General features: G+C 41.0%; 1 protein-coding gene across 9 annotated transcripts in view; it reads right to left on the bottom strand.

Annotated features, from left to right (window-relative positions):
- LOC124297230 (voltage-dependent L-type calcium channel subunit beta-2) overlaps positions 1-6,763 on the bottom strand; it is a 75,806-nt gene extending 69,043 nt beyond the window's left edge. For 7 of the 9 annotated variants that reach the window (XM_046748019.1, XM_046748023.1, XM_046748022.1 and 4 more), the window contains exons 1-2: positions 5,303-6,763; positions 3,326-3,976 (exon numbers count right to left, since the gene is read on the bottom strand). In XM_046748019.1, coding sequence (XP_046603975.1) covers positions 3,326-3,517 — 192 coding nt within the window. In that variant the 5' untranslated portion in view covers positions 3,518-3,976; positions 5,303-6,763. Of the gene's footprint in view, positions 1-3,325; positions 3,977-5,217 lie in introns of all 9 variants that reach the window. The other 2 variants (XM_046748020.1, XM_046748021.1) reach the window with 2 other exon arrangements.
- Positions 6,764-17,130: the final 10,367 nt, after the last annotated feature.

Genomic DNA, 17,130 nt, shown 5'->3' with positions numbered 1-17,130 from the left:
ATGAAATGTATAATTCCAACGCGATAAAGTTTCGAGAATAGCGAAATGTAAATATTAGGGGTGCGAAATCGCGATGCGGGTGTGTGAGCGAGGTTTTGCGATGCTCCCCGTTGATGCAGTGGTTAAATATTAAGGCGAGAAGAACCTCTGGGAAATAATGGGTCGCAAATATACCGCGTCTGTTATTGGAAAATACTCGTTCGCCGAAATATAACGCATTGCTGTATTATCCAATTATCGTTAATTCCCGAATGCAGTCCGCGTGTAATACGAGCCATGTGTTATTAATTCTCCGGCACAGGCATACGGAGAAGAATCAGTTACCTTTATTCAATTCCAATTAATTCCATCGACGCGCATTTTCATTATGTATGGAAATTATTTTCAACATACGCGGTAATGACTTCGTTACAGACAGAGCCGCGTATCAACGAAAGTATGTATCATGTATAAATAATTAAACATGAGGAATAGTGGCTGTTTTTTTTTTTTTTTTTCTCAACGAATTTTATACACCGACGACGTTAGACGTTTCGAAATTTAATCTCTTCATGGAGGCTGGATTACTTGGAGAGCACAGCGAATGTCTTCAGCTGGATTTAGTAACAAGCAGATAGACGTTATTTTATTTAATTTCTTTTTTTCTTGTACGTTTCGGAACGCCTGTCCGATATGCATAATTAAGGTGAACTACTTTTGAGCAGCTTAGAAAATATACGCCAGTTCACCACAGAGCCGTGCATAACACGCGGCACTTCAATCAACCGCGAACGATGATTTTTGACCAGGCGTATATTAGCAACTGGTCCGTATAGCAGAATATACATGTTTCACGATAAAGATGTCTCGTATAAATAGCAATTAAACGCTAAATTGTGAGAAAATGTTTCCAGTTACACAGCTTCTATTCTAAAAAGTATCGAATAACAGCTCGATCTGAACCATTCCAATTAATGGAGAGAAATTTGAAATCATGATTCAGGGTTCGCGGTTGATGAATCCACCAGAAAACGTGTTCAAAACAAGACGAAATAGATAAATCCAAAATTGGAAAAGTCAAGATTTTGATTTACCGGAATATCTTCACGTCTTTGTTAAAAGAAATCTGTATTTTCCAATGAAATTAAATAAAAAGATTGGAGCTGGTTTGTTCAATTTTCTACCATGTATGGGTAGTAATCAAAAGTAATAAAAGTCCTTCGATAAAATAATCCAAAATCGAATTTTCAATGACAGTGTAGATCTTATTTTAGGATTTTAAAACTTAGAATATAGAAATATGTATCGATACGTCGGAATGTAGAAAAATTAAAGTATAGAATCGTCAGACAAAATATGGAAGGATATAGAAATCTTGACGATCATATTTTTTGGCTAATTTCTATATTTTTACCTATTTCCATATTCCATTCTTCTACATTTTAGAATTCTATTAGGATTGGCGTATCTACAGTATAGCAGACAATACGCATAATGTAAGCAGGCGAAGTTTTGATCGAAAATTCATTAACATCAAGTTTCGATTGATCAAGCTTGATCATAAATAATTCCACGATACCTACATAATCAATGCAATATTCAGCCGTCATTTCACAATTTTTTATATAGTCGAACAAGGCTAACGTGCGCGAGATTGAAGCTAGTTAAAAATTTCCATTTTGCAATTGTAAATTGGCTCAATTGAAGAATGGATACTTTTTCATTGTGTCAGTATATTTTGCTTCATCACTATTACGGAATTCCATACAATACTCAAGTTACGAAATAACGATTTTTCCTACCATGCATTGTTACAAAAACTTTTACTAACTTAAACCCCCTTCAATCTGCAGGGTTTGTCGTTTACTTCTAAATAATGACGAGTGCAGCGTTTCCGATCAAGTCTGATGAACTTAAATTTCAGGTAGGTTGAAATTTAGTTACCGATATAAAAATAGTCCTCTTGGAACTTGATCGAGGTGAACATACGAATTAAGGTGTTCTGAGCACAAGGTCACGTGGCCGCTTTAAGCCTATTCACAAAATTCGGAATAATTTTTTTCAAAACTTCAAATCGATTTTGTAATTCTCGAAAACTGGTTAATAGAAAGTAAAACGCTTCGGTAATCTAGAGCGGAATAAATATCCGTAGATACTTCTAATCACTTTATTTGGCTGCCAGACTAGCTTCTAGGTTGTATTTTAAAAAATATTCTGTTATTAAAACGTATGGTTTATCGATGCTAGCTTAAACCAGAATGCACTTCTTAACTTCCGAACGCTTACACGTCACAAGAATTTTATGACCGAACCGATGTCTTACCTAACAAAGGGATCGAATCCCTATTGTACGCTTAAATCGGTTACGTGACCCTGAGCTAAAAACACCTTAAGAGGATATCGGACCTCCGTCAAATACAGCAAATTGCATTCTACAATGCTCACTTTTTCTGAATAATGAAGTCTCTTTGAACTTCGTCAGGTGATGACAGGGCTTATGATTTTGTTTGTACAGAGTTGACTGAGGAAAGTTCAGCAAATTAATGACAAAATACAAAAAGAACCTGATTCTTACCGCATTGAATGTCACTTATTTTGAATATTGTCAAAACCTATGCATCAACGGTGTAAAAATTTCGTAGTCAGCGGAATTCTACATGCAATGCCAAATCCGATTATCTAAAAAACATTTTGTTTTCCGCAACAATGATCCCAAAAAATGTACTTCTGTTATTTGAATTGCTACTTATATGCCGTATGAATACATTTCGTTGCTCTATTCTCGACTAAAGAAATGAAAAATATCTCGCGATTTTTCGTCGGTATTGCATGTAGAATTGCGCTGACAGCAGCATTTACACTTTCGTTCGTCAAAGGCTGTGGATAATGGTCAGAAAAAGTGACATTCCACTCGGTCCGGAAGGGTATGATTCAAAATTTTGAACGGTTGAAACTCCAAACATTACCAAACTCTACTTATGCCGTGAAGCGTTTACCGCGTATGTAAGGTTGGTAACTTCGGAATCTTGGCCATTCGCAATTTTGCCCAGTCGGAGTTTTGGCCATTCCGAATTTCAATCGATCGGAGTTTTGGCCGTTCAGAATTTTGGCCATTCGGAAATTTAACCGTTCGGAGTTTTGGCCATTCGGAAGTTTGGCCATTCGGAATTTTAGCCAGTCAAAGTTTTGGCGACTCGGAATTTTGACCATTCGGTGAAACGGCCGATCCGAACTCTGACCATTCGAAACTTTGGCCCGCACCCGTCGGTAAAGAGCGATCGCAGCACCCTCTTAACCCAAAGTAATGAAAGGAACGGTAAAAAGGTAAAATACGAAGAGGACTCACCGGGTTGTTGGCAACGGCATTGGCGGCGGCGGGTCCAGCTGATGCAGCGGAGGTGGGATGGAGGTCGTACTCGGTGTAATCGCGGTCGTCGCGCTGGAGGATGGGACGCTGGTGAAGGTGTCCCTGGTCGCGGGAGTCGCGGTGCTCTCGGGGTTCGCGGGGGTCTCGATCGGCGCGAGACTGTCTCGACATCGCCAGTTCGTCCTCCGAGTCGAGATACAGCTCCTCGCCTTCGCCGAGGCCTCCGCGTCCTCGGGGAGGATGACGCCGTTCGTCACACCATCCTTTCCCGGCCTCCTCCACGGCCCGGCCCCTCGCCACCCGGGCGGATCCTCTCACAACCACCCTGCCGAGGGGCTGCTCTCTGCTCCAGCTCTTGACCCCTCCGGGGGGCTGAACCTCATCACAAACCACAGGACTCTCCTCGTCGGGGCTCTCCACTCGCACCACAACCTCCCCCTCGCCACCGGGCAGGAACCCGGGCACCGCTGGCAGCACACCTGCACCAATCGGGACCCTCCTGCCCCCCGCACTTTTAACCCCACTGCTATTTAACGATCAATCCTCTGCTTTCTTATTCACATCCACGCATTCTGTTATCATCCGGCTATGCGACACGATTCACGAGCCTCGCTTCGAGTTCCTGGTTTACTGAAAATAATTTATTTATTCGTTTAGCATTTTTTTTTTTTTTTTTCTAATAACCTTATCCCGCACCATCCGACTAATTCGTTCGTTATTACGTTCTCACTTTCGGCGCTTAAACGTAAGTTGAAAACTATTCTATACGTGACCTTACATTCCTGCGGACTATAACCACTCAATTGCGCTGTAACCTTATACCTCGGCAGGTACGAGAAAGACAATTTTATTGTCCCATGGGTATTGACATTAAGCGAACGTATAAGATATATTTTCAATTATTTATGGACCGTATGAACAAATCGATGAGGTCAAACAAATTGAATGCGATAACGGAGTCTGAGAATAATCTATGCAATGAGAGGGTGGAAATTCAATCGACTTATCTATCATTCGTATTTCTTCCTAATTAACCCGGGGAATTGAATTTTTCAGTCCGATCGGTTCACGTTATCCGAGCGACGTAACGGCCGTGAACAAATTAAGACAATTAGATTACAACAACAATAACAATATTAATAATAATACCTAGGAATTGATTACTTCGGGAGTGAGCAGGATAGGGTGGCGGAAAAGGGTAAGAATTACAGCCACGCAAAATAACGGCCTCAACTATAGAATATAACGACCTACCGTATAGGTACGTAACGCTGATAGGGGACAAGCGTACGTGTAACGTATAATAAAACTTTTCAACATGCCCCGGCGAATTGATTTTATCGTCTATAAAACAGTCACTGGCACGCGTAGTATCAATATTGTAAAATGTGAGAATAAAATGACGGTGAACGGAACGAAAATAAAATCAAACAACGACAAGCCTCGTCGATCTCTATCAATAATTCTAACAATCTGCAAGGAGAAAATCGGTAAGACGAGAAGAAAAATAAATCCAGATTAGAAATGCCGCAAAGATTGAAGAAAAAGTCGAAAGGGTTCGCGACGACGACTTCCGGGCGAGCAAGGAAGGCCTGCAGTTCGATACTCGAGGCGCAGTTCGAGGTATCGCTGCACCATCGCGTCAGGGCGGGGAAATATCTAGGGCTCTGGGTCGCGCTTCGCGAAACTGAGGCTGACTGTTATCTCCGTATAAACTGACGTATCTTCAACGTTTCGGGGGCAGGGCGAAGGGTCGAACCGAGCCACGCGCCACCGAAACACCCGGCGTGAACGATCAGCCAAGGAGATGCACCGCTGCACTGGTCAGACTCCGGGCCTTGCCCGAACCGCCGTTACCACTGCGCTCGTACCATCGAATGAGCGTAGCGACCGGGCTCGCAGTAGATAATTCCTGTATATTCAGCCTCGTCGAGACGCGGTTCGGCAGCTTCTCACCCTCCGTTTGTTGTTGTCTTCTCGTCGCCCCGTTGCCCCGAGAATAATCTCTTTCTTCACGTGTACGTTATTTTTGTTGTTGCTGTTGTTGCTGTTATTGTTTTAAAAACTGGTTTATACTCGTCGTTTGTTTTTCTTTGTCTTTTTATTTCTTTTTTAAATTTATTTATTATTCTCATTATACACATTCGAACGATCGAGGTATGTCATATTTTAATTAACAACTTTTGCGTACAACACGAGGGTTTCGTACACCTACTATTATTCACTCAAACGAGATTCGTCATTATACACAACACACAGGCACGCACTTCACGTTGACGCAGGTTTCCACAGCTGTGAACGACGATTGGGGTTGTCGATTATAAACTGCGGGAGTGGGACAGGAGGAAGAGGAGAGGTGGAGAGGGGACAGGGAGGGAGGTGTACGTTCGGGTAAATAAATTACGAACAACAATAATACAGGTGCATCAAGACGAACTCGTAGCTATGTTACGTATACTATTACCGGCATTAATAATGCGTCATTACTCGTTTGTTTTGGTTTTTTTCGTTCTACGTGTCGTTTGGATTTAATCTACCGAGAAATAATTCGGGAAAGATGAATCGTAAATGAAAGAAGAGATACTGGAATTGAGGAATGTTTGTAGTCCTATTTTTAATTTTCAACCCCGACTAAATCCATGTTTAGCACAGTTCTACGCTGCACAGTGCGTATCAATCGTCGTATAGAGGTTAAGTTTGATCGCGAACGTGGAACGTAGGAGATTTGTAACTGCGGCTACCTTGCAGAACTCTTGAGGTAATATTTACATACACTAATCTCCGTGTCCCATCTGGGTTTTTCTTACTTTCCGATATCAACGTCTTTGAGAAGGATCTGCAGATGAGGTTCCACGTTGCTACGGACCCAACCCCGACAAATGAAGGTTGGGATATCTCTTCTTGACGTTTTCGTCGTAAAAAGTAACACCAGTAGCAGCAGCAGTAGCGACGAAGTATGGAATTGCGATGTGAAAAAAAAAAGGAAGAAGGAAAAAATGACTTGTCGTATTTACGTGAAAAATGTACCACAACGAATCGTACAACCGTGTATTATCGTATGTTTCGTATATTTGACGATTAATCTACCGCGTGCCGTCACGCGGTGGAAAGACTCAGGCACGGTGTATACGAGTATTAATTATTAAAACGACGATTTTTCCCTCGACGAGTTGTCAATTTTGTATCACGTAAAACAGCCGCTCGTTGACGGGGAACAAGTTTGCACAACGCATGGTTGCGCGGTGCCGAAGTAACGAACCAACGAACGGAAAAAAAACGCAAGTAGTTAAAAAAAAAACCGAAGCCTTGTTAAATCGAATAATGTCACGTTCGAGATTAAAAATTATTTCCTGGATGTTTTAAGGTGTAAAAAACAAGTAACGAGGGTGCCTAACCCGCGTTCACCAGCAGCGGCACGGCGACGAGGACACCCGACGCAATCGCGTGTCGTCGGCGCAGCTCGAGGGGCGTCGGGACGCCTCGGTTCGCCTCGGGTCCAGGGTTCGTTACGTCACTAGGCTGGGGGGTGGCGACGAGGGGAGGAAGACCTCGACGTCGTGTTTATCGATCGGGGCGCGGGCGCATGCGACGGAGACGCAGCGACGCTCGCACCTCCTCACCGCGGGTGGGACGAGGACGAAGGACACGTGGCTCTTCTTACGCGATGCGCCAATCCGCGATCGAGAAGTTTGTCCGTATTTCGAGGGCCGATCGTCACCGCCTGGATGCAATCCCTGCACCCATTTTAATCGCACGGTTGATTAGCCAGTTTTCGTTGTCGTTGTAAGGGGAAGAAACTACCTCCCCGCCATGCATGCGCAGTTCTTTCGAAATCCGTTTGTCTGCACGAGTCAGGGGGTGAAAAGCAGCCGTTTTGTACTTCGGATAAAAGGAAGAAGGTTCATTTTTTTTTTTTTTTGCATGTACCGACTGAAATAAGCGTTCTTGAAACCAGAGATTTCACCTAGATCTAATTAACTATATATATGCACTGGTATTGCACGAATGCCAAGAACTTATCTACAGCGCTACAACGATACGTTGAATATCGCATGTATTTATTTCAGGCAAACGAAAAAGTAATGCACTTTTCAGAACCAAAGAGATTCGTTGTTCGTCTTACGCTGGTTCCGATTATTTTACGAGATTCCGTAGATTCCATATTGATTTAGGTTCACGATTCTAATTCTGGATTCAAAATTTCTAATTACTACTTCGCTGAAACCAAAAAGATATAGAAACAATCAAACTTGACTCCTGTGAACCGATTATATTTTACCCTCAAGTTCTCGACGAGTTCATCGGTTAATCATAGTTAGGTATGCTAATTGAAAAAATTCAATTTCTACGTGCCTCACCGATTGATTTTTGGTTAAATTGGCTCTTCGCTGTTTTGCGAATTCTTGTCGTCGTGGGCCACGAATTAACTCGATGTAAGCCCCGCGGTTTGTAATTACGGAGAAAAGATACGCAATAGGTTTTGAATTACTTGTATTTTTATATACGTATAAATACACAGCGCAAAAATGATGGCGCAACACGGGACAATGCATAATGGCCAAGATATAATCACGTCAAAGTTTCAGTTCAATTCTATACAAAACTATGCCGTAAGTCTGAAGTAGCCAATCATAGCAATTGTTCGCGAGTTCGCCAGGAGGAGCATTCATGCAATCATTTTCAATGATACGGTATTATAGTTATTATAATGATTGTTATTATTTCAGTACGTTTGTTTGTGTTTCATCTTGCATGCGATTTTCCGAGCATTTTACTCGTTCGTCAAGGCTTCCCAGACCTTCTTGCTTGTACCTCGTGCAAAATCAGATCAATGAATGGACTTAGTGGCATAATTTCGGAAACCATTTTCGAAACGCGAGAAGCATCAAACAGCCGAAGCCCGAGATACAAATCCAGTTACAATCTGTAATTTTACTCTTGTTCCTTGCTAATTGGTCAAGCACGATTTTATGTAATTTTATTATTGTACACTTATCAGACGCGTAGACCATCAATCAGCCATCCTTTGGTCACTTGCGATTGACCAATGCTGTAAGCTTGTTTGTAACCATCATCGGGGCTTCGGAATAATGTATTTATCTCTCATTAAACCTACACATTATTACATCCCTTGGTTTAATTTCTAATTTACATACTTGCCTCGTTCCGTATCAAACTCAAACGAAAACATTACACTTTGGCGCCCAAGGTTGGACACGAGGTAGTGAAAAAAAAAAAAAAATTGGCACAACAGAGTCACAGTCGAACTTAATTAGATAAAATTTGCCATAGAAACAAAAGAGAAGTATCGTTAGAATGTAACCAATCAAGTGAGTCGGTAAATGTGGTCAGCGATTTAAATAGACCTTGAAAAAGAAAAAGAAATACTTGTGAACGAGAGTTAAGGACTTCGAGCATAACGGGATGAGTTAGAAGCGCTTCAGAAGCAGTATAGAAATACATCGCTGCCGAAATAAAAACATTGGGTGCACGTACAAAATCGCGGTTAAACATCGTCGAATCCGAACGGTGTTCGAATTTAGCCGAGAATTTGTCACGATGAGATTGTAAATAGAGCGACAACGCGAACGATTAAGCATTTTAAACGTGACAATGTGCAAGAAAACAATGAAAATGCTGCAGTCATAAATGGAATTTCAACAGGAACTAAGAATAATAGTGATGAAATAGTTTCATCGAAATTTGAAAATAGTTTGAAATATTAATAAATACTAGCTGTAAAAGCACATTTGATTATGTGTTTTTTTTTTTTATTTACTCAAGAGCATAAAACGATCATTCGGTTCGATTCAATCAAGTCGGTTCGGGGTCAACTGGACCCCACGCAAGTGACTATAGGGTTAAATTAGAAGCGTGTGCTTTAGAAGAGGGGCCTGTGGAGCACTTTGATTTTTATGACACAAATGAGGTACGTGAGTTGAATGACGAAAAGATACAAGAATAACGAAGCTAAAAAAGATTTGACGCCTTGCCTTTATGTTATTGTGCAGACTCGCAGCATACCTATTTTTGTTCTTCTAGACACCGGCAGTCAATAAAACGTCCATCTGAAAATTTGTATAAATATTTTAAGCAACAATTTAGTTTAGAGGAAATTCCTGTCCCAAATGTTTTAGTTCCAACAGCCATTGGACAAAAAAAAATTACCGCTTAAAGACCAATTCTCATAGAATATTATATCGGTACGCCAAGAATGGTTTTTCTGTTTCTTGTCATTCCAAAGTTAACGTCACAAATTATAATTGGGTAATAATTGGTTGATTCAACGAAAAAACATTACACCCGGGGTCCACAATCTGATCGAGTCATTCATTGAGTGTGAAACATGGATATGTTTTGACTTTATATCGCTAATGCGACAGCATGCCACGAATGTCAGCGAGCGAATGAAAATTACATCGTATTTCCGGTTCCGCTGTTCACAGAGCGCAGGCCTTGAAATTTTGCGCAATTGTGTTAGACTTACATACACAATGTTGGATCCGTATAAAAAATATTTGCACTCTGGATTTCGCGAGAAAAGTTAACGTGGAATGGGTAGAGGATTTTTCTGCCTGGTATCTATTGGCAAATCGGTTATTGGAGCAAATCTCGTTCATCTCTTCTTAGTATAGAGTAGAAAAGGATGTTTGGCTTCGTTGCACACCGCCGGAAAAGTTTTTCATACTCTGATCGTTTTCTCCCACGTTCATGAATTTCAATACATATGCGATCTCGTATTTTGTTTGTTCAGAGAATATTCAAGCGACTTTAAAGTTGTAATCGATTCTTTCGGATGCGGGGTCTCGAAGTATATGTATTTTTTTTTTTTTTTTTTTTTTTACGGAGAATTAATTGACTACGTTTCTTAATTCTGAAGTACATGGAAAGAGGGAGAGAAAGAGAGAGGGGCAGAGAGAGAAGTCGTTGCAGGTTATTCGCGAACAGTGAAAAAGAAAAGAATAAGAAAATTTGCAGAAGTACGACATTTTGCAGTCATAACTTTTATTATGTTTTCATAATTTTCGTATCGGGACCACAAAGAGATATGAATGGATTAATTTCTCTCAGTTCCGCTTTCATTTCTTCTGTTAATTAGTTGTTCGGAACATTTTTTGCAAGCGACGCACACTCTGAAAATGCTTTAGGTTTTTGCACACATCTTTTATACGCGTCCACTTTGGTCTGCAAAGACAAAGAACCATCTGCAAACGTTCGTTTTTTATTATTACGGTTGAATCCCGCATCGGCGAGTCGCAGAACGATTTATAAATATAAAACTGGTTCTCGAGCCGTGCACTTTTAATCCGAGAACACAAAGTACACGAGTGCCTTAAAGTACACACAAATATCAAACCACTAATTTGACTTTTATCATTGAAATTAAAAAAAAAATCGACCATGGTACAATACCAAGTAAGAAGATCTTCTCGCCATTACGCGTTAGAAGAAAATTCAATATTTGTAACGCATGCTGAGTAAATTGTAACGCAAAGTATATTTGTAAGACGGGTTTGTCCAGTTACCGAAATATACGTCGGTGGCATGATGCAGGTGAAAATCGAATCCGGTTTCCACGTTCCTGCATGGAACTATGTATGTACGTTATAAGCACATTATAATGTGCAAGCCGTGAAGCTCTCTCGATCGTCAGTTACATTATCCACGTACGCGACGTTGAGAGAGAATAAATTAATCAACTTCCCCGGTAGAGGGAAGAGAAAAAATAAAGTTCAAGACAAACAAATAAATACATTTCGAATGGGTAAAAAAAAAAAAAAAATAAATAATAAAACAAATAACGATGTCAGAGCGTCACCCAGTACTCTGAGGATAAATACGATTCGACTTTTAAGAAATAGGTATACACATTACACGTACGTAAATGAATGTAATTAGAGTGTTATTCCCATGATTGAAATTCCTCGAAACGCGTTTGAGGTAACGAGGTATAAATACGGTTTTTTAAACAGTCGGCAATCCCCGCACCGCTGCGCTGCAGAGCTTATCCGTCCCCGCCATCCGCATTGCGTGCAGGTATGACAAACACCTAATACAACGCTTGCCTACTTATTGTTAGCCGACCGCGTATAGACGAAATTGAGGCGTGTTAGCCAGACCGCGGCAACGAGGCGTAAATTGTCTCTGCGCGTTATCGATTATATTATTGTCCGATACACGGTTTGTTTGTCGTGGATTTTTTTCTACTATCAAATCAGAAATTACCTGAACGCCCGCGTTTATCTTACCGTATATCTATTATACCCGAGGACGCTACGAGACGCGCGACGTCGCTGTCAGAAAAAGGTCAACGGCCTTTTAACGCGATCGGTGCATTGCTCGTATGCACCTAATTACGTCTAATACACTGGCAATCGGCTCCATTTTTACCTTCACGACTCGGGGCTATTGCTTCGGCCGCAGTACGTGTAATACGCTATATATACATCTATATGTATTTAGTATAAATGTCCCCGTCTACGTCACTCGCGGCTGTAAGGCAGTTAGACGTACACCTACATTAACCGGTATATTTATTATACTGTATAACGCGCTACAAGCGCTGCCTGGCATTAACGATTAAAAGTCATTGCACTTATTGCATCGAGTCGAAGCGACGCGGCTCGACGCGACGCACGTGGAAGAATTTAATCTCACCTTCATTAGCCGGTACACTTATAGATAAGTATGCATGTATTAATCGAACACATCGCTGATGATGCGACACGCTTGCACGGTCACACGGAATCGGAGAAGAGGAAATAAATAAAATATGAAATACAAACAATAAACAACAATACTACGGCCATTGGATATACTTATGCAATGAATTTAATCAGCTGCCCGAAAAGATGAAAGTAATATTGCGCGTACTCGGTACGAAATATAAAGTTGATAAGTAGGAGAAAAAACTAACTTTTGCTACACTTGACCAGATGCATTTTACACCCTTCGTCTGGTGCGTGAAACGGTTTCTAAACCGAATCCTGAAGAAATGATCGTTTGAAAATTAAGAGAAAATAAAAAGGATTCACGAGTTATTATATTTTTACACGCATCGTATGAATTTATGATGAAGAATTCGTTTTCACACTATTCGAACTATCGAACGTACGTACCTGCGGGCTTAATCTAAATCATTTTGCTTCATAAATAATCGGCAGCTCGCAATATAGTGACTAGATACTATAGATAGAAATGAGCTGGTCGTAATTTTTTATGAAAATCCTATGATCTTCGTTGGATTCAAATTTCTTAGGATGCCCCAAACCATTCTCAAACTATATTCCATATCTAAGTTTGATGAGAAATTGCGTTCCGTGCAGACATATTTCCAGCAGGCGTATATTCTTGTGAAAAAATACGTTCGGAAAAATGATTTGACAACTTTTATTTGCTAGTTTAAAAGCGTTAAACTTGAATATGAGATAAAAAGAAAAAAAAACCGCTTCAACGCAACGGAACCTGTATTCCCCTCAACATCAATTGCGTGCGGGTAAAAGAATTTGGCGATGCACGATGAAACCGAGAATTTTATCAAAATTTTCCCCCGATTCTTTCATTTCCCTAATTGTACAGCGATTCGTCGTACGACGGTATATTATACGGATTGAACACAGTCTGGTATCCTACACGCTGAGGTAAAATGTGTTGTACGAAAGCCGCTAATCGAACTGTTTACTAAAGCACATCCAGCTAATGCCCGTGCTTGCTTTTCTAGTTTCGAGGCAGGAGTGAGCTCTTCGGAGGTCTATTACCGAAATTTGATATCCATCTAGGTGTATATTGAGTGAATACAGGTGCAACTCGCGCTGGTGTTTTTGTACATAATAGGTGCAGCGTAGGCGGGTATGTGCGTAATATACGTATTTTACGAGTATGTTGACGAGAATTAGTTGAAGCGTTACGCGTAATAGCTGCATATATACATACACATAAATTCTTATCTATAAGAATTCCAGTAAATCCGTGGCTCGCTCTAATTTGCCGCATTCGTAAACACGCTGCAACGATCTTTTTTTTCCATGATATTAATAAGCACATGACATACACAGCGGGCGTAATTATTACGGACCCAAATGACCGCGTCGTCGTAAAATCGAGAGGGAACTTTTCACGCGCATCATGTGACTCTTTTTTTTACCTCAAATGTTCTCTTTCGTCCATCAATGTACACGTACATGTGTTATGCCTACTTAGTACTTTTCTTTATCGCTGCAAGAACCATGTACCTGCGTCATGATCGTTAATTAACCATTATATAAATACGTATAGCATTATATACCAATTGCAATCCGCATTTGCTGGAAAGCTTTGACTTTCTGTATAGTTAAATCTGTTTTAGGGACTACGCTAATTGTGGTTATACAATAATTCTTGTACCGCAGCGCTGTATTGACGCGGAAAATATTATTGAGAAGGCGATGTATTGATGAAAAAAAAAAATAAGTATTTTATCAAGATAAGCATAATAAACAAGATCAACTTTGGTGAACGTTTGCATCTTGCGAGAATGATTTCTTCGTTGAACTTGTAATCACCAGCCTCGGAGTAAGTAATTAATTTTAACGTACGCCTCGATTTAATTGTCATCCTGCAAGTGTCAAAATTACGTTGAGAAAGCTTTTCTGGAAAATGTGCCACAGTTTTAACAACGACATACAAGCGTAGAAAATAATTATCCGCTTGTCATAATTTCCAGTATCGCTTTTACAATGCACTAATACCTGATTGTTATTCGTTGGTAAAATTTATTTTTCAGTTATGTAAAGGGCTGTACAAATATGCCCGATGTGGGTACAGTAATTACACTGCCGTATCATCTGACACTCGTTTTCCTCCTACCTAGTCCATAAATGCAAAGATCGGAAGCGTCTTACAAAAGTAATCAACAAGGATGTGCAAGATATCATTCAATCCATTTGGGCAAAACCTAACACCGAATTGTTTCTATTGTCGGACACTGACTCATGATTCATATCATTAATTTGGTAGATGAAGAATCTTGGGAATCATACGATGTATGAATTTTGAGAAGATCGTAGCTCTAAATACGTGTGTGGCGATCGATCCTAACGAAAATACGCTAAGAGAATAGCTAAGTTGAGAAAAAAAAAGGCTAGGAACGCTAGAGGCGATGCAAAAATTGATATGGAAAAAATTACATATCAAGCGATAGATTGATTCGAAGGAAATTAAGGACACAAACCGCAGCATTGAACAAAGATTTGTTTCTTTCATCAAAAACCTCGATTGATAATAATCATATTGATCCAGCGAAGAATGTGGTTGCAAAGTGAATGAAAATAAAAAGAATCTTGGAACCAAAGTAATAGACGCAAGCCTGCAACGCATCCCTACGAAGCTAGGCGTACACCTACACTGAGATACACATAGCCAGACCAAGTTGCCTATATACCATGTGAAAATCGATAGGAAACGTTCAAGTTGACGCGCCTGGCTGAGAGCTGCGGGGCTATGAGTTATATACGGTCGAAGTAGGAAGTAACTCGCGCACGTGTGCCGAAGAGAGAGAGAGAAGGAGAGAGAGAGAGAGAGAGAGAGAGAGAGAGAGAGAGAGAGGCAGAAGCCCGCAGCCTCTGCAAGGGATGCAGCGCATGCGTTGACATCTGGCGGCGAAAATCGCAACTATCACGTGGGAAAAGACTTTTCCCCTTGCATTAGCTGCCTTCTTCCGCATTTATAATAGATCGTGTACCTACCCGTTTTTCGCATACCGCATTGCGAGTTTACTGATCGTCGGCACGGTTGCAAAACTGACAATGAGGCGTAAAGTGCGAAGGAAGATAAATAATGCAAAGCGGGACTTTGGAAGAATGCTGATTGAGAATAAACGAAATATTCCTGCGATTTTTAAACATGATAGATTTTGGTGAAAATCGACATTTCGCATCGTTGAGTTCGAAAAAAGGAAATCAAATAAGAATGAGTATGGGCAAGTTTTACGTTTTAATTTATTGTTATACTCGCTGTTAATAATTTATGCAGGAGAAAGATTTCCTTTTGAATTTTCCTTTATTGTTAAAGATTATTATACGATATCCCCGATTATTTATTTCGAATGTTAAGTAACGACACGCGTGCAAATATTGCAAATATTTCTTATTGTCAAGTGAAAAGTGCATCTGCCTCACCTGACTGGCCGATCTTGAACATAAATTTCGTTGCGCCGCAAGTCGGATTATAATTGCTGAAGTGCTAAAGTATACATTCAAACACTGTAGTGCACTGAAAACTACTTGTAATGCATAATTACTAAATTCTCCTTATATGACGTGAGTTGTCAAAAACCATTAATATAAATTCTCTGTCTATTAATCTATTCATTTATCCGTCGTATCTATATTTGTATCTATTCGCCTGCGGAGTTGTGGAACTACTCACCTGTATATTATGCTTATAAGATATGGCCCGAGAGATTTTGTCTGTCGCTGCAGAGTTTTTAACAAGGCAGTCAGAGAAGGAAACGTGCGTGCACAAAATGGTTGTTTTATAACGACAAGAAAAAAAATAAAATAAAAATAATGAATTAGAAGTTCCCCGGTTTTATTTATTTTTTCAATCGTACTACGCGAATGTTTTCCAAAATCCATAATCCAAACAACACTTTTATGTTCGTAGTTTTTTTCCGATCCATTCCATCGGATTGATGTTTAAAAAATCTAAAAAACATCATCTGCAATTTTGACGTTATATTAAGAGGGGGAAGGGCTTCACGCCTTGTTTCAACTTGCGGTAAAAAACAGTATTGAAAATTCTGAACGAAAAAATATCGGAAACGCTTCAACGCTCTGATATAAAATATCCAGATTACGATCGAAAAGCTTTTCGTAGAAGGTGTATTTTTTGGAAAATGCGTATATATATATATATATATAAAATTAAAAAATATATATATATATATATTATAAAAATGTCGCCATACAATTATTTACATACATGTAAACATGTAATTGAACATTTATACGCCAAACGGCAATATCGTTTCAAACGGTTAGTCTCTTCGATAAAGAAGTTTTTGCAACTTGAAATAATGACACCCAGAAACATAAGACTGTTCGTGAAGGTGAAACGCACGAGGCAGCCTCGGTGCAAGCGATCGGAGATATCAAGAAATTGGCGGACGGCAGGTGGCGGCGCGGCGTCGATGGCGTAGACGACGCAGGGCGTCGGGGGCGAAGGGCGAAGGGTACGGCTAGCGCAAGTGCGCCGGGCGCGATAGCGCGAGCGAAACAGCGCGCTAAGGGAGAGTGAGAGAGAGAGAGAGAGAGAGAGAGAGAGAGAGATAGAGGGAGAGAGAGCGTGGGCGCTGGCGGCGGTAAGCTTTGAGTAAGCACGGGGTGAGAGGAGGCGTCGGACTCGGCAAGGAGGGGGGAGAAGGCAGAGCGCAATAGCCAGCGTGATTTCATTGCGAAGCGAGGCGCGGCAGCGAGGCGGACAAACGCGTACAGGACTTATGACCGCAGGTTCGTCCGCAAAGAGAGAGAGAGAGAGAGAGAGACGGAGAGGGGAGACAATCCACGTGAAAATAGTATAAGGTGAAAAGAAGGCAAAGGTTTAAAGGGTGAGAGTGAAAAGCCACGCGGTGCGCTCAACGTCCGTCACGCCGCACGTCGCCGAGGGAAGTGAGCGCGGGAAGGAGGGGAAGCGGAGCGCTCGGAGCTTTGGGCGAGCGTCGAACCGACGTTGCCTCCGCCGCCGCCGCCGCCGCCGCCGACGTCGCGCTGACGGCCGACGGTCGTCGGGAGCCAATGAGGATAGAG

Source organism: Neodiprion virginianus, chromosome 2 (assembly GCF_021901495.1).
Source record: "Neodiprion virginianus isolate iyNeoVirg1 chromosome 2, iyNeoVirg1.1, whole genome shotgun sequence".
Classification (NCBI taxonomy): domain Eukaryota; kingdom Metazoa; phylum Arthropoda; class Insecta; order Hymenoptera; family Diprionidae; genus Neodiprion; species Neodiprion virginianus.
The sequence above is the reverse complement of the archived record's forward strand: the minus strand, read 5'-3'. Positions and strand labels throughout refer to the sequence as shown.